The sequence below is a fragment of the Podarcis filfolensis genome (genome assembly GCF_964270895.1).
Source record: "Podarcis filfolensis genome assembly, chromosome: 12".
Classification (NCBI taxonomy): Eukaryota; Metazoa; Chordata; class Lepidosauria; order Squamata; family Lacertidae; genus Podarcis; species Podarcis filfolensis.
Window position 1 is genome coordinate 24,624,805 of NC_139614.1, and position 21,034 is coordinate 24,645,838.

General features: G+C 42.3%; 1 protein-coding gene across 2 annotated transcripts in view; it reads left to right on the top strand.

Moving 5' to 3' along the window:
- Positions 1-21,034, top strand: part of RAPGEF5 (Rap guanine nucleotide exchange factor 5) — a 132,573-nt gene that overhangs the window by 60,012 nt on the left and 51,527 nt on the right. For both annotated transcript variants that reach the window (XM_083578594.1, XM_083578595.1), the window contains exons 10-11: positions 15,195-15,313; positions 15,678-15,766. In XM_083578594.1, coding sequence (XP_083434720.1) covers positions 15,195-15,313; positions 15,678-15,766 — 208 coding nt within the window. The remainder of the gene's footprint in view (positions 1-15,194; positions 15,314-15,677; positions 15,767-21,034) is intronic.

Below are 21,034 nucleotides of genomic sequence, written 5' to 3' on the forward strand. Positions count from 1 at the left end.
CTCCTTTGGCGGCTTAACTCATTTCCTGTGTGACACAGGAGAGAACACAGGCATGTCAATACGGGAATCTACTCTGAAAACGTGAGCCCTGTAGAAATAAATGGGGCTGGTGCCAGTCCAGCATTTTGAGAATTGGATCAAGTCGGAGCCAGGAAAGAGTGCATGTGTCACTTCTGCTTTTATGACAGTTTAATGGTTCCAATCCTTTTACAGCCTCTCACTTCCAATTTACCATGTGCATGTTAAGTGCTTGCCACTGCAAGCTCCCCTCTCCTTTCCATAGACAATATGCCTAATGTACATCAGCTGCACTGCATTGTTGCAGAGAGGAACCGAATGCTAAATGAGCGAGGGCTTTTATAGAAATGAAAGCTGGGGCAAAACTGCTTCATCGTGGGAAAATGGTGCCAATGTCACACAGTCTCATAGCTGCCTGCATGCATATTTTACAGAACACTGCATTCCGTTTCCCCCCCTAGGTATATTTAAAATTTTAGGATTTAATTTGTTCGCCCCTGCTTCGATAAGTTTCCTGCAGTTGCATGCTGCTGCATTTTAGTAAATATATTGCATTGGGATGGGGTGAGTTTTAAAACCAAATGTGTGTATATATATTTTTCTTCTAAACACAAGCATTTAAACTCCTTAGTGTTAAGTTGTGGGTGAACATATCAGACGACACAGCGATTCTTCAAACAGCTCTGGTTTATTCACAGGCCAGAACAGAACAGAACTGAAGGGTTCAGCCAGCCTGCTTATATAGTGCTCCACTACAACGCAACTGTAACGCTTTCTGTAACTATCCAATCACTGAACGTCACTTTCAATCCCTTATTTGCATATGTGGACCTGAGTGAAAACTATCTACAGTATCCCCCTGCTAGCCCAGGGTGAGAACTTCAGTACATAACACTTGGGGTGTGCAGTTTATTTTTTAAAAGATTATCGTGTTTGAACTAAGGATTTGGAGCTTGAGCTAAGTTCTAAACAAGCAAAGGCAAATACAGTGGTACCTTGGTTCTCAAACTTAATCTGTTCCGGAAGTCCGTTAGAAAACCAAGGCGCAGCTTCCAATTGGCTGCAGGAGCTTCCTGCACTCAAGCGGAAGCCCGTTGGAAATTCGGCTTCCAAAAAGCGTTCAAAAACTGGAACACTTACTTCCAGGTTTTCGGCGTCCGGGAGCCGATTTGTTCATCAACTAAGCTGTTCGAGAGCCAAGGTACCACTGTAATCTAAAATACTGTTTCCCTGGAAAATTATTCTGATTCACTTGTTGCTTATTACCTATGCCCCTCCTGCTATTTCTGGAAGATGTGAAGCAGGATGTGTGTGGATTTTGCAATGGATGTGATCTCTTAACACACCATGGAAGGTTTTTGGTGAGATCCGCTTCATATGTCATAAAAGAGAAGTGTAAGCAGTGTGTACTTTCCCCCCTACTTTTATCATAATTTCAAACCAACTCGAAGGCTTTGTGCATGGGAGTGGGCAATACTTGTATTTGTGTTTAAGTATTTGGAGATTGAGGAGCTGTGCCACTATCTGATGCTTCCGGTTGTTGCTGCTGTTGTCATCACTTTTGCTCATTCCAACCATATTTGGCATTTTGACATAGGCTTATGTAGATGTAAACATGCCTACAGGTTGGGGAGTGGGGGGTGACAGCTGTTTTTTATGCTTTGACACACTGTATTTTAAAACCCCACACATAGGTGACTCTTTTCACTCTAGGACCACGGATATTTGATCAACCCAGAAATGTGAACTCCCTTCTGACCTACGTTGGGCATAAGATTACAGTGGTACCTCGGGTTACAGACACTTCAGGTTACAGACGCTTCAGGTTACAGACTCCACTAACCCAGAAATAGTACCTCGGGTTAAGAACTTTGCTTCAGGAAGAGAACAGAAATCGCACGGCGGAGGCGTGGTGGCAGCGGGAGGCCCTATTAGCTAAAGTGGTACCTCAGGTTAAGAACAGTTTCAGGTTAAGAATGGACCTCCAGAACGAATTAAGCTCTTAACCCGAGGTACCACTGTACTTCAATATTTTATTTTTACGTATTTCCTGGTCTGCCATGATGGCTATCTGCAAGCTGTTCTAAAAAGTTTTTTTCCTGAGATGCACAAAATAATGGGGAAAAGTTTTCTTTCACTGATATATTTTGAAGAATTAAAAGAACCTTGGGTGTGTGTGTGTAAATGGATGGTTACTAGTATGTGCTTTGCATTGTTCAACATAAGAGAATTCTTGGAGATTGCAGGACAAAACAAAACATGCCAGTGTTTACTTAAGATGCTTTGCATTTCATGGCAGCTACCATGTGACTTAGTTGTTACCATGGTAGCTATGCATTTTTCATTCCCTAACTTCCATAAATGCTCAGATTGCCCTTGTTGGGATAACTTATTCCCTTCTTGAAGTTGTATACCACTGCGCAGAATAATGATAATGAAAGCAATGCCTGGAGAGAGAGAGAGAGAGAGAGAGAGAGAGAGAGAGAGAGAGAGAGAGAGAGAATGAGCTCTGTTTTAAACTGATAGAACTATGGATGATATATAAAGCAATTTCAGTTATTTTAGTCAGAACAATTATTCTAGTTTTAAGCTCCCCTCCCCTTGTTAATGAAATAAAACAACGAACAAATAATTATTAGAGGCAACAGTAGGAAAGGTAAGATAGCAATGTACCATTACTATATTATTAGTGGTCCAGCCCTCAATAAATGGCATATCAAGAATGTGTTATGCACAAGCCCCACTGACATGGGTGGATTTTTAATTGGCATTTGTATCTAGTTCGATAGGAAGGATAGCAAAGCTTCTGGAACGAAAAGAGCAGGCAAAGTGTGAGTATTCTGTGTAAAGATTTATTTAGCATCACTATACTGATGAAATATATCTTAGTATTACTGCGCAATGAAGTTTTTTATTCTATCTTTTTTTAGCTTTAGGAAATGCCAAATCCTCGTAACTAGAGAGAAACCGATAAAATATTTGGAATTGTACTATCCCGGAACTGACGTAAAAAATACTGCACTACATAATTTCTCTCGCAGAGGAATGGCAGAAACGCCAGATAGTAACGGGTGGTGTGTATGTGTGTTTTAAGGAATAATGCAATGCATTTTTACTTTTGCTCTGTGTTTGCAGTGCTTTGAGATAAGGAGCAATCCTGTCTGTTTCATAGAGCTACTGCGGTGGTCTAAAATAAGCAGTGTGCCTCAAAATGGCAGGAGCACTTGATAAATCCTGGATAAGATGTTCCTTTCCCCCCACTGTGTGGATGTTTCTGTGTGATGTATAATATTGTTAATTTTCAAGCAATGAAATATTCTTCACTCAGCCTCAAAAGGAGAAAAAGCACCTTTTTATCTCCCTTGGTGCCTTCAAATACAAAAGAGATTGAGCCCTCATTGATATGCCAAATCACACAGGGACATGATTGAGCATTTTTTTTAAAAAACCCGATTAAGAAATGATGAAATGCTCCTACAAGAAGAGTGGGGCAGGGTGTTAATTCCCTTCTGGCTTCCTGCTTAGGATATACCCTGTGATAGTACAAACAGAGCTTCAGCTGCAGCAGCTTAAAGGAGTAGCCCTTGGGATGTAGGTAGAAGGGTCCAGCTGTACGCCGCTGACTTCTCAAATCCCAGTCCCTTGCCGAAAACCGACATGTGTAATTGTAGCAGATCAAGGTCCATAAGGGAAAGTGGTCTTTAACAGGCACAGTGGTTTTCAGGTGGTCCTTCTGCTCCTATACCTCCTAATAAGTCATAGGGTAAAGGTAAAAGGCCCCCTGACCATTAGGTCCAGTCGTGACCGACTCTGGGGTTGTGACGCTCATCTCGCTTTATTGGCTGAGGGAGCCAGCGTACAGCTTCCGGGTCATGTGACTAAGCCGCTTCTGGCGAACCAGAGCAGCGCACGGAAACGCCGTTTACCTTCTCGCCGGAGTGGTACCTATTTATCTACTTGCACTTTGAAGTGCTTTCGAACTGCTAGGTTGGCAGGAGCAGGGACTGAGCAATGGGCGCTCACCCCGTTGCGGGGATTCGAACCGCCGACCTTCTGATCGGCAAGTTCTAGGCTCTGTGGTTTAACCCACAGTGCCACCCACGTCCCTCAATAGGTCATAGGAATGCCTTTATAACGAATGGGTCCATCTAGCTCAATTTTGTCTGTGCTGCTTAGCAGTGACTCTCTGAGGTTTCAGGCAGGGGACACCCCCAGTTTTAGCTGGAGAATCTGAGGACTGAACATGGGAATCTTCTGTATGCCGAGCAGATCCTCTGTCATTGAGCCATGACCCTAAACCTGCCTTTCCTCACCAACATCTCTCAAAAAGGTACCTTACACTGGCCCGTTTGCACTGGGTTGGGATATTGCCTTGGCTGTAGATAGACAAGCAGCACCATGGATCCTGCTGCCGTAATGTGACCTTCCTGCCTGTGGCTAATACTAGCTGTGAGAGAGCGTGAGACAGAGTGAGTGATTTTCATCCATACTGTCGCAGGGAAGGAAAGAGTTATACCCTCCTGCCTATGTGCCATGTTCCTAATCCATCCTTCCCCTCCCTGTGCCAAGTTAACATGTTAAAACAATAAAATAAAGAAAATTCACAGAACTTTTCAGTGATACGCTACAGTAGTTTGGCACTACTGCGTTGCTCACCCAATAAGAAGTCTAGAGAAACAGAACACCATTTTCCTGCGTCTAGGAGTCTAGATATTATTTCTGCTCCAGTCAGAGTACAAGGTTTGAAAGTCTCTAGTACTTGAGCTTATCCGCTCATACCTGGTACACTCTTGACTGGAGAGAAAATAAATCAAGAAGCCAGAGTAAAAAAAAAAAAAAAAAGTATGCATCTCTATCCTTTGAAAACCATAATAGTTCTAAAATGCCATGTAAAGATGTCATAGTATTTTTGAAAAGGTTTCCAACCCCCCTAAGGTATTGCTGGATAGTAAGGATGCTTTCTTCAGCTGGGTATTGCTGATGTTTTCGTTCTTTATTTACTCAAGAAATAAGCAGGAGGTTCAAAGAGCAGTGCAGGCCTGATTTTTCTCCTTTATTTATTCAATGAATAAAACCGGAGGTTCAAAGAGCAGGGCAGGTCTGTACATATTCCTTGCTTCCTGCTCAGGGATGTACAGTGCAGCATTACAAATAGAGCCTGAGTTGCAGCAGTTTAAGGGATTGGCCCTTGTGACATAGGTAGAAGGGCTGTTTCATAGCTGTCAAGCGTCCCTTATTTGGCGGGACAGTCCCTTATCCCAGCACCATGTCCCACTGCTGTCCCTTATTGATGGTGTCCCTTAAATCTCCCGGGTTTTAAAGGAAGCAGCTCCTCTCCCTCCCTCCCTGCCGGCCAGGGAGGAGGGAGGCTCCAACTGTGTTGCTTGGCTGCGTTGCTCACCCAATAAGAAGTCTAAGAATGACTGGGGGGTGGAGCTTGCATGCCTTGTGCTGATCAAATCAGCTGCGTTGCCTGGGAACTCGCCTTTGCTCAGCGCTTCCCAGCGGAGAGGTGACAGTGGTTTTCCTTGAGGCTTGAGGCTTCGTTTGATTGCTGGCTGGGCTTTCTGCTTTTGGCTCGGAGGGGCTCAAAAGTTGAACATACCTGTGCCCGGAAAATCCCTTATTTTGGCTGCTGATCCCTTATTTTTGAGGCTGCCGATCCCTTATTTTCGAGGCTGCCAGTCCCTTATTTTCAAATCTGTAAGTTGACAGCTATGGGCTGTTTGAAGGAGGTGGTTGCCACCTCCCAGAGCAAGGCATGGCTCATTGACTTGATAAGTGGTAAGAATGCCCCTTGCTTCAGCAAAGGAACAATTGGGAGTTCACTTGGACTCCCAATGGTTCCTTTGATGCCATGATGTTAGTTGTGGTATGAGTGGGCATGGTTTGGGCCTGCAGACCAGATACTCCCCATTCCTGATTGTATTGCATTTATATACTGCTCATAAGTTTTAAGATCTCTTGGCAGTTCACAACTTGTTGTTGTTGTTTTTGTTTTAAATAACAGTATGCAATCCAAAGTTTTAAACCAGTTACAGTTGTACCTTGGATCCTGAACGCCTTGTGACTCGGACGTTTTGGCTCCCGAACGCCGTAAACCCGGAAGTGAGTGTTCCGGTTTGTGAATGTTCTTTGGAACCCAAACATCCGACACGGCTGCTGCAGCTTCCGATTGGCTGCAGGAAGCGCCCGCAGCCAATCGGAAGCTGCGCCTTGGTTGTCGAATGTTTTCGGAAGTTGAATGGAATTCTGTTTGACAACCAAAGTACGACTGTATAAAGAAGACAGGACCTCAGAAGAGAAACCAACTGAAAGCCAGCATTAAAACAGCAACAGAAAATCAGTTGAAAACCACCGAAAAAAAGCAAAACCAGGAAATAACCTTGTGCAAGACCATACAAATATGCCAATGGTATAAGGCATAACAATGCTGATGGTGCCCCCCCTTTTTAAAGGATTGTATGAGTGGTACAGCAGAGGACTGATTCATCAAAGAATTTAGAATATTCAAATAGTTCGTAAAATAATGCAGACTTAAGATAATCTCTTGCTTATGATGTCACATAACCCACCTTGAGTTCTGATGGTGTTTGCAGTAGCACATTTCACACTACATTTCCTGATGCCATTAACATTCTGCCCCATGAATTTTGGGGAGGTGAACTTATTTTCCCAGCAACAACATATTAGTTTGAATGCTAGGAAGATGCTATATCCTCACAACAGAAGAACTATACTCAACGGACTGCACTTTTATTGAGATACAGACAAGTAATTGGGAAAGGTCCTTGCTATCCACACTGTAACTTGCCTCGAAGTTATTAAAGTAATTGCCTGTTTATATTACGCGAACTGACTTCGAATTTTTGGAAGTATTTTTATAATCTCTAGGAGATATTGTTGTAGTATCTTTTCATTCGGAAGACAATGTCCTGGGGTTGATCTTGGAATTGCTGTGAGCAAGCAAGGATACTTATGCAACAGCATTATTTTCATTTTTAGAATTTATCTTAAGCCTGGGCCAGCTGCTGATGCACTTGTTTGCTAAGCACTTTATTATGAAAAATGACTCATTGCCCTGCAGACCGATGAAAAATAAAGTCCAGGTGGTAGGTAATTCTCAAAGGATTAACATGTACCCAATGTGCCTCAGGTGTCACCATAAGTGCGTGTATGTAGACGTAAGTTAGTTTGAAGTTGATGAGACTTCTATTTAAATCTTTTTTGGGTCTTGCTGCTTACATAATGCAGTTCCTAGCCATGTGACATTACATTGTGTAACTCTGGGTCTGGATCTCTGGTGGTTTTTGTGCCTCGGGAAGAGCAGTAGAGGTCTGAGGAAACAGACCAGAGGCTGATCAGATCAGCAAACAGAGAAGAGTGTGGAGCTGAGGCAGGGGAAGCCATACAAAACAGGAATTGTGATGGATCAGTGATGGAGCAACCCCTTTACCAGAAGCACAGTCCTTATCTGGTTTCTCTCCCATCCCCAAATACATAGTAAAGGTAAAGGGACCCCTGACCATTAGGTCCAGTCGTGGCCGACTCTGGGGTTGCAGTGCTCATCTCGCTTTATTGGCCAAGGGAGCTGGCGTACAGCTTCTGGGTCATGTGGCCAGCATGACTAAGCTGCTTCTGGCGAACCAGAGCAGTGCACGGAAACGCCATTTACCTTCCCGCCGGAGCGGTTCCTATTTATCTACTTGCACTTAGCTGTTCCTAAATTGCAGGGGCTGGGGGGGCGGGCTATGAGATTCAGCCTTAGTCAGGGATCTCCCTATGCCTGGTGTAGTTTGGACCTGACTTTCCTTTGATCAGCCTTTATCAAACATTGATAATTAGGCCACAAGAAGACGTGGAAACGACTCTTCAATAGTCACAGAAAAATAGACACAAAAACTGCTTACTGCCTATCGCCTTGAGGGAAAGTGCTCAAGGCACAATTGTTTATTTATTTTAGAAACATTCCTTAGATGTCCTTCATCGAATGATTCTAGGATGGTGTATAAAAGAGAGAAGAAAATGCAATTCACAGAACATACACATGCTGTTTAAAATGCAACAACATAAAAATCCGGGGGGGGGGGGGGAATGCAGAATCCCCAAAATAATTGACAATCTTAAAATTGCCTGTGCAAATAGGAAGGCCTTCATCCAGCAACAAAAAAAGCTTGTAATGCAGTGTCAGGATTGCTATATTTACACTTTAGGGTGTTCAGAGCCCTTTGTATGCGTTATCTAACTGTATTTTTTACAACGGCCCTGTAAGGTTGAAGTAAGCAAAAAATGTAAATCGGTTTTTGTCTCCATTTTGCAGATGGGAGGGAAAACAAGCTTGAGAGAAAGTGGTCACCTAGTCATAGGAAGGGCCATGAGTTGGATCTCAGGCCCTTAGCCAGCCTGCTTTAGTTTTATGACACGCGTATGCGTTTACATATAAAACCAATAAACGGGTATAGGTGGAGCAAGTGTGGGAATTTCCGGCCTAGATAAATTGCTGCTAAAAGGGTCGTTTTGATTCCTCTTTCTTTCGCTTTCTTAAATAAAGCCTCTTTGTATAGTCTTATGTGAAAAGAGGTGAACTTGAGGTCTCTTAAACACTGTTTTACTTTCAGGTAATTGTCGTCCACTGGTTTGGGAAAATAATTTAAAAAATAATCTGAATTCATCCTCCCTGCCTCTTGGATTTTCCTTGCCCACCTTACCTCAGTTACAACCCCAGGTTGCATAGGTACATTGCAGCAGTAGGTCGTGGGAGAAACATTGGATGTATTTTCTTCTTAAATAGTATAGTTTTAGTATGGAGGGTATCCGCCTCCCCACCCCTTGTTCCATTTGAAAGGATTTTTACTAATTATGTCTTTATAATAAAGTTGCTGCCAAAATGACAGCATCAGCATTATTATTATTATTTAAAAGAAGTGCTTTGTGCATGCGTTATTTCACTTGATCTTGTGTTTAAGAAAATATTGACAGCAGAGCAGTTCTGATTTGTTTCAGATAAAAAGGATTTTCTTGTCTCGGCATATTTTGATAAATGTTGATATTTCATGATGGCTGCATTTTCTAAAGGTAGGATGAGGGCTTTTCACTGTACAGGTGTATGTCTCTGTCACGGAACAGCAGTTTCACTTAACCTTAGCATTAAACGACTTCGGGCAGGATGGGGGAAGGCAGCAACAGAGATGGGGGTGCTTATCGTGCCTCTATGGAGGGTTTTTTCTGTAGTGGAAATGATATTCAGAGTGTAAGCCCCCCCCCCAGTGGAATTATGGATAGTTCCTGTCCATGGCAAGTGAAGACGTTCTTCTAGGACCCTGGGAAGTGCCCATTGCCACCTCCTCCTTGTGCATGGATAAGTTTCGGGGGTCTTGGGGAAGGGGAGGAGGAGGAGACGAAGAAGACAACGAAGAAGAAGCTGAAGAAGAAGGAGGAGGAGGTCGAGGTCCTGTTCACAGCAAGTAGGGGTATGGCTCTACTCCCCAAAGTCTTGCTCATGAAAGCATTTAATCAGGAGTGCTTTTGTGAATCTTCCTACTTGTGACATAACATTTCAGAAGCTGCACTACATGGTTTAGTTTCCTTGGGAGGAAGAGCATTGGAGACTTAGTAGCCTGGTTCAGATATAACTTTCCTAGCCCAGCGACAAACCATATAAATAAGTTGGAATTCTTGTTACTAAATATACCAAGCGACAAACCATAGCAAGAATATGTAGCAAGAATAAGCAACAATCCACAGCAGTCTTTTTCATCTCTTTCTACACTAGAGTAGACTTTCTGGTTTGCTAAAGTGCTCAAAGGTGCTCTCTGTGATCAAGCCAGGCGCGCGCTTGCACACACGCAGACGCACACAGGTACGTTTCCTTATGAAACAGATGAACTTCTACTTCCGCGCGTTTCAAAATGGCAAATTCTAAATAGCTGCATTTATTTTAGCAAAATTGGGAGGGAGTTTTGTGCCACCTTAATAGCTGCATTTATAACAGCAAAATAGCATAAAAATGGGTCGGCTTTGTGGCATCTTAAAAATTTAATTTATTGTGACTTTTTAAGGCTAGAGCCTGCTTCATTTGATGTTAATTTATACTATGCTAATGATGGGAGTGCTGTTTGAAGAGATGCTCTATATAAATTGTTTGCATTCTGTACGCACCTGCCCTTCCATAATTGTTGAATTATTTGCATTCACATTTAAAATTTTGTAGGGTCAAAATAAGCAGAAAGGAAATACTGAAAAAAATATAATACTGACTGAGTGAATTTTTTTGTCAACAGCTTTCTCAGATACTTCCCTTTTAGAATTAAGCAAAATGAAGCATCTTAAGTTAATGAGTTTTAGCCAACAAAGGTGTTCCATCAGTGCAAGGACTTATGCTTGTGCAGCAGGACTTCTCTTCCCGCTCCTCTCCCTGGGTGTCCCCCAAATCTGTTCTGGGAGTTTCCCTGACCCTCCAGCACAGATTTTGTGGGGGGGGTGAGGTAGAGAGCAGGTGTAGTGGAACTTCTGTTGCACAAGTGGAAGTCATTGCACCAACAGAACAACTTCACTGAGTACAACCCAATTTTGTGTTTATGTGTTGTGAACCGCCCTGTGATCTTCGGATGAAGGGCGGTGTTCAAATTAAACAAGCAAGTTGTGAATTGTTCCATTGATTTAAATGTGTTTGATCTAGATTAGTAAATACGATATATCTATTCCTGAAGTCATAATTGCATGACTTCCTAGTATGGCCTTAATGGTGACACTGTGGGTTTGGATGTCCAGAATGCCTACCTGGACACTTAAGGGGTTCAGAGAACTCCAGACAAAGAGTTTGGATTTGATATCCCACTTTATCACTACCCGAAGGAGTCTCAAAGTGGCCAACATTCTCCTTTCCCTTCCTCCCCCACAACAAACACTCTGTGAGGTGAGTGGGGCTGAGAGACTTCAGAGAAGTGTGACTAGCCCAAGGTCACCCAGCAGCTGCATGTGGAGGAGCGGAGACGCGAACTCAATTCACCAGATTACGAGTCCACCGCTCTTAACCACTACACCACACTGGCACAATAAAGGAGGCTTCATGTTCTCTATTACAATACAGATACATATATTGCTTGGGTATGTCCCACATTATGTTGCCTGTACTTCAAGGGTGGAGAATATTTTTCAGCTTGAGGGCTGCATTCCTTTGTAGAAAACCTTCCAGGGACTGCATGCTGGTGGTGAGCAGGGCCAAAGGCAAAAATGGGTGGAGCAGTTGATGTGACTTTTTCCCTGGTGCAGTAGGCTGCATTCTAGCCTACTATTCCTACTCATTCTTCTTAGCTTTTATAAACTCTAATATGTTTGCAGAAGAGGCTACAAAGACTTCTTACAGATGACTAATTCATGCATATATATCACCTACGTAATACCTTACTTGCATCCAAATGTGCAAACTGTCCATTGGAATCCATTGCATTTTGAAGATTTGACATAGAACTAACTATATGCAGATGTCCTTAAAGAAACTCCCCCCCCCCCAAAATTTTCCAATTGTTACCACAGCACACAGAGTTGGATGAAAGAGTTTTCAAGCCATTTCCAATACTATGCCTGAATGACAAACGAGAGAGAGAGAGAGAGGTTTAATTCCACATGTATGAAGAGAATTGTAACATCACTAGCATCTGACTTCTGAATATGTTGCCCTTTGTAAGGAGCCCCCAGTGCTACTGGTACCTTCAAAAGCTGCTGGTTTAGTCCCCCCCAATGTACCTTTGCCTTATCACTCAAGGTCATGCCCTGGTACCAGCATCAGATTGTGAGAAGCTGGAAGAGTAGACAAGCGTTAGATGCATCAGCACTATCTACTTTTGCTGTGTCAGTTTCAGCAGATGCAGCTGTGAAAACAAGTTTCCTGCTCTGCATGGCCTTATAATAAAGGTATTGCTTTTGTTAATGGATTTAACTTACAGCCTTTTTTTAAAAAAAAAATTGCTCCGCTGCCTCCTATTACAAAGAGCTCCCTTTTGTATTTTAAAGTCACTGTTCATGATTCAGAAAGTCAGTGTATAGACTTGTGTAGTTTGAATACCTTATTTAGTTAACACAGTCATTTGAATTGGTCTTTTATCTCTCTTTTGTTCTTGCTGGTACTTAAATTGGCAGGGTCAGATTTTCTCTGAAACTGTCCTGCATACTTTTATATAACAGGGAAGGAAAGTATTCTAACTGGCAAGTGTAAGCAGAATAAGTAGCATGTATCTGCTGTGGTTTATTCTTGAATAAGCTTTATGCTCAAGATAACTGAGTCATATATCCAGTTCATCAAAAGAGACCTGCACAAGTTAAAACTTGCTCTGTAAAGGGTCCTGGTTAGTTCATTTCATTTAGGGGCATCAACATTTATACTGGATGTGATCCAGCCTAAGCTATGCACTTCTAAGTCCCACTTAGTGCTTAACTTTGGTTGACTCATGCACATAACATTCCCATTGACCTGAACATGAACTCTGGCTGAATTGTGGACCCACTCGCAGTGACCCCCGCCCCAGGGAGCAAAGGACTAGACAATGTAAGGTGTACCAAACTGCATAAGACAACATCCCGGGGTTTAAAATTGTCCGCAACTTTTATTGATTACAGTTGTAGGTAGGCTTTGGTTCAGATATTGGGTGTATGTTCATTCTCAGCCTCCAGTTGGGGGGCTAACACTTAAACAGTGTCATGCCTGGGATTATAGGACCTCCTCAAGATGTGGGTCTACCTAGGTGGCCCTCTGAGGCCACTGCCAAAAGCCAGGTGCAGCCAGCCTTCATAGCCTGGCCCTCTAGCCACCTGATTGGCCAATTAAAAACCCAGTGCATGGCGGGCTATTCCGTCCTCCTTTGCCGCCGGCCGGGGGAATTCCCCAACTCCCAGCCACATGATGGGGAAGCCTTTGCTCTGTGGAGCTGAGGCCTGCTGTGACGTGCCGCAACTGCCACCCACCCAGAGACTGGGTAAGGGAGCATTGTTTATGGTGGCTCTCATGAAGAAAATTTGATTTTTTTTCTGATAAAAGGAAGCAAGTGCCAATCACTTATGTGTGTACACAGGAAAACTTGGGAGGGGAGCATTGCCAGTATTTTCCTTCCAACAAAATTGTGTCATACCACCTGAGGACCCCAACTATTAGTGGACTTCTGAAAATACAAAAAGTGGAAGCTGAAGCATGTGGTAGTTTGTATCCCAACCAGTACTGAGTGTTTGTTTGTTTGTTTGCTTGTTTGCACCAGTTATTTATTAGTTGCTTTTCAGGACCAAGTCCTCACAAAGTGGTGCATAGAGATAAATAAAACAATAGAAACCCCAGGATTCTTTACTCATTTACTTTGTTTTTATAGAGTGGAGAAATAAATGGTATAGAATGAAGTTCCAGTAGTGAAAAATGAAGTTAACCATCAGTTTAAATGATCTTCATTATTTACATAGTTTTTGTTTTTAACTGGAGATGCAGTAGCCTATATGTGAGAGGAGTGCTATTGAAAGCCTATTTTTGCAGGTATAGTTCAGTGCCTGTGAGCATCTGAATACTTCAAAAAATGAATTGAAATCTGTGTGCGGGGACTTCTTTTTAATGCAATAATTTTTAGGTTATGGTCTACTCTTATCTCATTATTTTATGGCTGTGTTATAAATTGTAGGCAACAAAAGCATATACCATGAAATGAAAGTGCAATTATGCTTCAGTATTCCTGCAACATGATGTCTTGCTAATGTCCCCAGGGAATTTTTCAACAAATACCCTATGTTAATTACCTCAGTACCTGTATGTCTGACATGGCAAAAATCTAATAATTGCAGTGTGTGTGTGTGTGTGTGTGTGTGTGTGTGTGTAAGGGAGAGAAAAATTAGTAGAAAAGATACTCCTGAATTTACATCTCTTTGGGGTAAGACCATTTTTGTGTGTGCAGGTTCCTCCAGTGTCTAACAGAGCATGATTCTACTATTCATTAGTTTCTGAATTCCTTCATGCCATTAAGAAATAATGGAGAAGAAAAAGGTTAACCATCAAATGACATTGCATTGTAATGTTCCCCATCTAACATAAATCTTCTCTTGCAAAGGGCCATTTTAATTTTAGAATACCAGTTTGATACTATCCAATGTTTGTATTCTTTCAGGACGTACAAATAATATTCCTGCATATTAAACAGTATCACTGTAAGCCACATTACTGTTAACATTGGACTTAATTAAAATATAATTAGACTATGGCTTTTGCTGAGCCTCTTGCTACACTGGGGGGTTTCTCGGAAGCAACTAATGGGAGCCTTTCATCCATCAATATGTTTCTTTATAGACTATTCAGTCAATACCAAAGCCTTATTCGGTGCTGTATCATCACCCATTTTGTGTATATATGCTATATATGCAGCAATAGTCATGTTCAAACCTTCACATTTAGAGGACCTAGAGTGGAAAAAGTCATCAGGGTCATCTGTGAAACCCAGATATAGTTTTGCATAGGATCATGGTCATCTGTTTGCACATTTTGCCCAAAACCTTTAGAAGTTTTTGTTTCCAAAAGTTAATTATTGAAGTTGTGAGTTTTAAATGCAGGAAACAATATCATGTGGGGGTTTTTTCCCTGACTGGCTTCATTGTCTGTCCCAAAGAATGAAAGTAGCTTCATCAGACTGTATATTTTATTTCTGTAGCAGCTGCACCCTTGCTGAAATGCTGTAAAGTATGTTTTTTATGACTGTCAACTGCCTTGGCAGTTTAATTTTATTTGTTTAGTCATTGGCCACATCAGTAAAACATAACATGCATTAAGCGGAAATGCTCAGTAACAGTGAACAGCAGCCCATTGAAACAAACTGGAAACTGGTAAAGATACTAAAATTCCTTTCTTGTTCTTAACCACCCGCTTCATTTATGCGCTTGAATATTGTATTTTGCAGTTAAAGCGTAGACATACACTCTCTGTGCCTCTGGGAAAGGGGAGCTCTGCTAAAATTCTGGTGCATTGTGAATTTTCAGAATGTAAATCAAGGGCAGTGACTGCTGCAAACCGCGGCACTGAGAGAGAGAGAGAGAGAGAGAGGGAGAGAGAAAATGTAGCTCTAATCAAGGCTTCCCCCACCTTCCTTTTGTCAGTCCCTGGAGATTTCACTCATTTCTCTCTCTCTTTGTCATTTGTGCCCCTCTCCAAATTAAAGCTGGATGATGAAGTGACTACTATTCAAGTGAAGGAACTGGACCAAGATGTGCTGGTGCTTAGGAAAGTGTCGTCACATAGCCCAGCCCCCACATCAGGGAGTGCCGAGAGTGATTGGAGGTAAGAGTTTTTTCCTTGGGTGCTCAGACACAGCCGCGCTCACAAGCTGACTGCAGAGCTCCCCTCAGCAGCCAGATGAACTCGGTCGCTGGCAGCAGAACTGAAGGGGAAAGACAGAGCAGTATGTAGGGGGAATACCTTTGTTGTTTTTGCCCTGCAGTATGGGAAGTTCCAGGCTGAGGATCTTTGACCCGCACATAGAGAGGAAGGATTCTGCTCTGTCTCTAGGCAGGGAGCTGCCTCTGCCCACGTTTGATGTGCCTTATTTTAAATACATTGATGAGGAGGATGAGGAGGATGAATGGAGCAGCCGCTCGCAGTCCTCAACGGAGGATGACTCTGTGGACTCTCTGCTTTCTGACAGATACGTGGTGGTATCCGGGACACCAGAAAAGATTTTGGAGCACCTCCTGAACGACTTGCACCTGGAAGAAGTGCAGGACAAAGAAACAGGTAAACTGCAACCCTGTACCGTCTACTGAAAAGCAGCTGTCTGCATCCCCTGGTGTTGCTGGAACACATAGTACAAGTATTCAGCCATGTGCAAGTATTCAGTATGATGTTTCCCTGCCAGCGTTTTCACTTCAAGTGATTATAATTTACAGTATGTAAGATGTTACTGTTTCATGTGCATTGTGTTTAAATTTATATTTGATCATTTTAAGCTAGTGTGTCATCAGGTTTGGGCAAAAGGAGATCAAACCTGGGAAAGAAAAGTTACTTTTAAGAAATGATTGCCCCCTCCCCTTTATCCTTTTCAGTAGCTCATTTGCATCTTGATATATAAAATGCAAGGTACTGAAAGAAGGGTGTGTGTTATGCAGGAGGTGACACGCATGAGGTAGTAAACTGAGGTTTATAGCTGCTAGGCAGATACGTCCACAGTTATTTTTGTAATGTACTCAGCAGATACTTGTTTAATACCAACTTCTTTGAATTAATAGCTTACCTATTGCACCCATAGCAATGCTGTCGTGTACAAAATGCAATACTAATTACTCTTCTCCTGTACCATGAATCTATGCAAACTGAAGCTATTGCTATATTGATCAGGTGTCTTTATTGTGCATTTTGTGTTTCAGTACGTTTTCTTATAAATTCAGATGTTTACCATCCTTGTAGTGCTTTGACAGAGCATTCTGAGGTGTCTTGTAGACTTCGCTTCATGACACGATATGCAGCAATGTCACCTGCTGTAGTACTTATCTGTCTTTAACCAGGAATTGTAATTTTGTTCCAGCCTGAAGCAATTATTATATTGATCAGACTGCTTGACGTGCAGGTTATTTTTCAGCTTGATCTCCCGACTTTAATGCACACTTTGGTGTCACTGAAGCTCCTTTGGTAGTTTATCAGGATCACCTGCAATTTATTTACAGTTTTAATTAAAGCAGCCTGGTGGTTATCCTTCAGAGTTTTCAATATGATTGCAGAAGGACTGTGAAACGTAGTAGGCTGGAAATGGAGTTGGTCCCAGGGTTTGCTTTTTCTTATTGTTCTCAATGGAGCTTCAGTGCACATTCTTAGTGCTCTTTTCCAAATGAGATTACTAAAAATAAACACATTTACAAGGATTAAAAGGATTAAAGCATAAATAACATCTGTGAATTCCTACAGCACTCTTGAGCCAGGTTCTCTGTCCACAAATCAGTGGAATATTGTCAGGCACGAAGCATTTGTGCTTAACTGCACAATGTGGTTTTACTACAGAATAAACCAAAAGAAAAACCAAGTGTGTGATTTATTGTGCTGTCCATTGAGCTGCTTCTCTGTGGCCAGAGATTAATATTTTGTGCAGAGAAAGCACCGCTGTCTGATTGCTGTGCTTCCTCAGGTATAATCATCATAATAATGTTGTTTGCAATTTTACTGGTGCCAAATCATAGGCTATATAATAGAGGTGGTTCATGCCAGAATGCTCTTGGCTAGGTTGCATAGATCCCATGGGGCAAGGGGAATCCCTTCTGGTTCCTTGTGCATTTTGGTTCAGAGCAATTGGTTAACCTCTTCCCGTAGATTGCTGTCAGCTTTATTCATACATCTTTGGACTCCTCCTGAACGAGGATAGACTCCCTGGGAATGTAGTGCATTATTGTTAGATGCTTTTAGTTTCTAAAAAGAGTGCCCCCAGATAACATTTAACTGTTCATCAGCTCATTGTTACGTTCCATTTCCGCCTCCTCGTTTCTCAAACTTAAACCCAGCTGCTCATTAACATTTTATTGTTCTATAGGTGAAAAATGGCCATTTGAGGACGGCTGGCTGAGATGATAATATATTTTGTGGTTGGCTGATTCCCCTCTACATCCTTCCATCCTTATCACACCCCTTGAAAGCTGACGCTGTCAGTCATGTCCATGTAGCAGGGTGCGTTTCTAAGTACAATAAATGAACTATAAATTATTTTTTTAAAAAAAATCTGTTAAGCTGAAAGAAGTGGCTCAATAAATTGATTTGAGATATATTTTCCAATATTACATTGTGGATGTAGGCAAAATAACTAGGCATATGAACAACTGCAGGGCGCACATTCTGGTAGCAAAGCAGCATCTCTCATCAGCTGTTCACTGCAGTCCCTTTTGCTGCTTGATGTTGAGGATCGATTCCATAAAGCTTCTCAGTAAATATAGGTCCCTTCCAAAGTCCTGTGCAGGACTTGACTTAATCAGGATTCCCCTGGCTTAGTCCGGCTGATAGATCTAAATAGTTACCTGATGGACTGGAGGCAACCTCTGGCTGGGCGTTTTGGACCCTTCTGTGCTTGCCCTCAACCAGTTCAGCGTTGACTGTTGCTACTCCCAGCTTCTTCTGAACTGCCAGCCTTGTGCCTGTTCCTGTGCTCACGTTTTGCTTGTGCTGCAAGGTTGGATTGGGTAGGGCACCAGATCACTGATCCTGTAGAACAGTTTCTCTCCTAACAGTCCCTCTGAGCCCACTGCAATCCATGAGCTTTTCTAGCTGTCGTCTGAATCTGGCTGGTGGCCAGGCAATATTCTGGCAACATTCCAATTCATTCTCTCATTATCCTCCTCCACCTTGAAGTTCGCCATGATTGGCTTCAAGTGAGCGTGCTCAAAACCAGCACATGCTATTTCCAAACTAGCACATGCTGTTTTCAGTAAGCCGAAGCCAGAGCTGCGCTACTTGTTGGCCTTAGTGAGAACTTTTGGCCGTTTGTGCACAAGGTTTGAATCAACATTTGCTGTTATGCACATCTACAAAGTTTCATTTAAGCTCTGAATCTGTGCATCCTTATGGTCATGTCCAGACACTTCGTGGCACATTCTTAAATGAGATACATATGAAACTGTCATATATTGAATCTAACAATTGGCCTGTATGGACCAATATCAGCTACTTAGACTGGCAGTGGCTCTCCAGCGTTTTGGGCAAAAGCTATTATTCCCAGCCTGGCACGTGACATTTGTAGTTAAATCTCAGGGGTTGAGTCTGGTGCTTTCTGCAGCCGAAGCTTGTGCTCTGCTGTTGAACCATGACCCTCTCTCCAGGATGTGGATATATAGGAGTAAACAAAACATATGCAGAAGCTGCTGTAGGCGTTAAGAAACAAATGGCAAAAGCCAAAAAATAAAAGCAAGCAGAGTGCCCCAGGGCTCTGCCCTATGTCCTGTGCTGTTTAACATTTTTATAAATGACTTGGATGAGGACATAGAGGGGATGTTTATCAAATCTTCAGTGGACAAGAAACTGGGAAATATAGCTAGCATTGTAGGAGAAAGAATCAAGATTCAAAATGATATTGACAGGCTGCAATGCTAGGCAAAAATGAGCAAGATGAAATTTCTCAGGGGTAAAGTCTTGTGTTTTTTGTGTGTGTGCGTGTGCGCGCGCGTGTGCGTGTGCACGCACGCACACACACAAGGTCCAGGTCCAGGATGCGGGAGACCTAGCTTTGGAGCAGTAAATTGGTCTTAGCTGTACATGAGCCAGCATTGTGATGTTGCTGATTTAAAAGGCTAATGCAATCTAGCATTAACAGAAGCATAGGGTCCAGATCACGAAGTAATACTTCTCTTCTGTTCAGCATTGCATCTTGAATATTGTGTCCATTTCTGCAAGACACATTTTAAGGAGGACATTGACAAACTGGAGTAGAACCATAGAATTGCAGAGTTGGAATGTACCCCGAGGGTCATCAAGTCCAAACCCATTGCAATGCAGGAATCTTTTTTGTATGTGCAGAGAAGGGTGACAAGGATGGTGAGGAGATCTGGAAACCCAATTCCTATGACTAATATTTGCTTGTTTTGCCCTGGATAGGCAAATTTTATGGGGGGGATGGGACAGGATAGGGCTCTTCAAATATCTGAAGGTCTGTTTTACTGAAGATTGAGCAGACTTGTTCTCCATTGCGCCAGAGAGCACAATTTGTACCAACGGGTGGAAATGGCAAGGAAACAGATTTCAACGGAATGTTAGGAGAAACATCTTAATAGTAAGCAGATATTTCACAGTAGAACAGACTGCCTTGGGAGGTATTGGGCTCTTGTTTGCTGCAGATATTGTAAGCAGAGGCTAGACAGCCATCTGTCAGGGATGCTGCATTGAGCAAAGTTTGGACCAGATGACCTCCAAGGTTCCTTCCAGCAATATCTATGATACCTTCATAGGAGGATCCCTCTCAGTCTCTCCTCCATACCAATGTGCAATGGCTGACAAAGCACTCAAAGTCCATTTCTTTCTTCTGCTTTGGTGCATAGATGTTTTTGTGGTTCAGCAAAGATGTGGGACATAGGCTTTTGTAAGCTGAGAACACCTCTCAGTCACTTGATTTGACTATCACAAATATATATAAGTACACCCATTTTTATATAATATTCTTTGCAGCTTCTAAAATCAAGGTTCGTGCCTGTTGTCCTAAATTTATCAACTTTGCTTCCTTGCAGTTTCCATTCATTGTTCTGGTCCCGTCCCCCACCCCATTCCTCATTATGCTGAGTGCGAAGTTTTCTGTTCTTGAAAAAAGGGAGGGTAGCAAAATCTTTCCTTTCTTTTTCAAATTTGTCTTCTTTATGTTCAGTCAAAATAAACCTATGTGCTCTTTGGTTTATAGACCCTCAAAGTACCTGAAATACAAAGCAGCAAGGAATCACTTTATTTAGAGGCAAGTCAGCAGGCCATTTTAACCTAGTATTGACTTCTCTGCCAGCAACTGTCTCTGGCAAAGGTCTGTTCCAGCCTTGCTAGTGGAGATGCCAGAGATCAAAAGCTGCAATGCATGAATGTGGGTGGATGGCTGCATTGTATACTGGGATCAAGGACGGCACAGTATACCCAACTGCAGTGAAGTCATGAATGTCCATAACAAAAAAGGATTAATTACAATAACCAATTTTCAAGACATCACCTGTTCCATATTCATAGCCCTTTAATCTAATCTGAAAACCTCTGTTTCTCTCCAAAATCCTTTTGTGGGTTTTGAGGCACAGAGATTGCAGGCTGTCAGCCACTGCTGAATATTCAGCTGTTGATAGCTACGTCCTCCTAATGTTGTGATTGCACATAATTATGATATATTCTGTTGCTTTTCCTTTTGGATCATTTGCACACAGTAATATGGGGAAGTTCTTTTATTTTCTTAGATTCTGTCCACATTTTCTTTGGATGCCTGTTTCCTAACAGCAAAGCAGTATGTCCACAGTAGGGCTGGGCAATATATCAATATATCGTCCAAAACCGTTTTGAAGTTCACATTGTGAT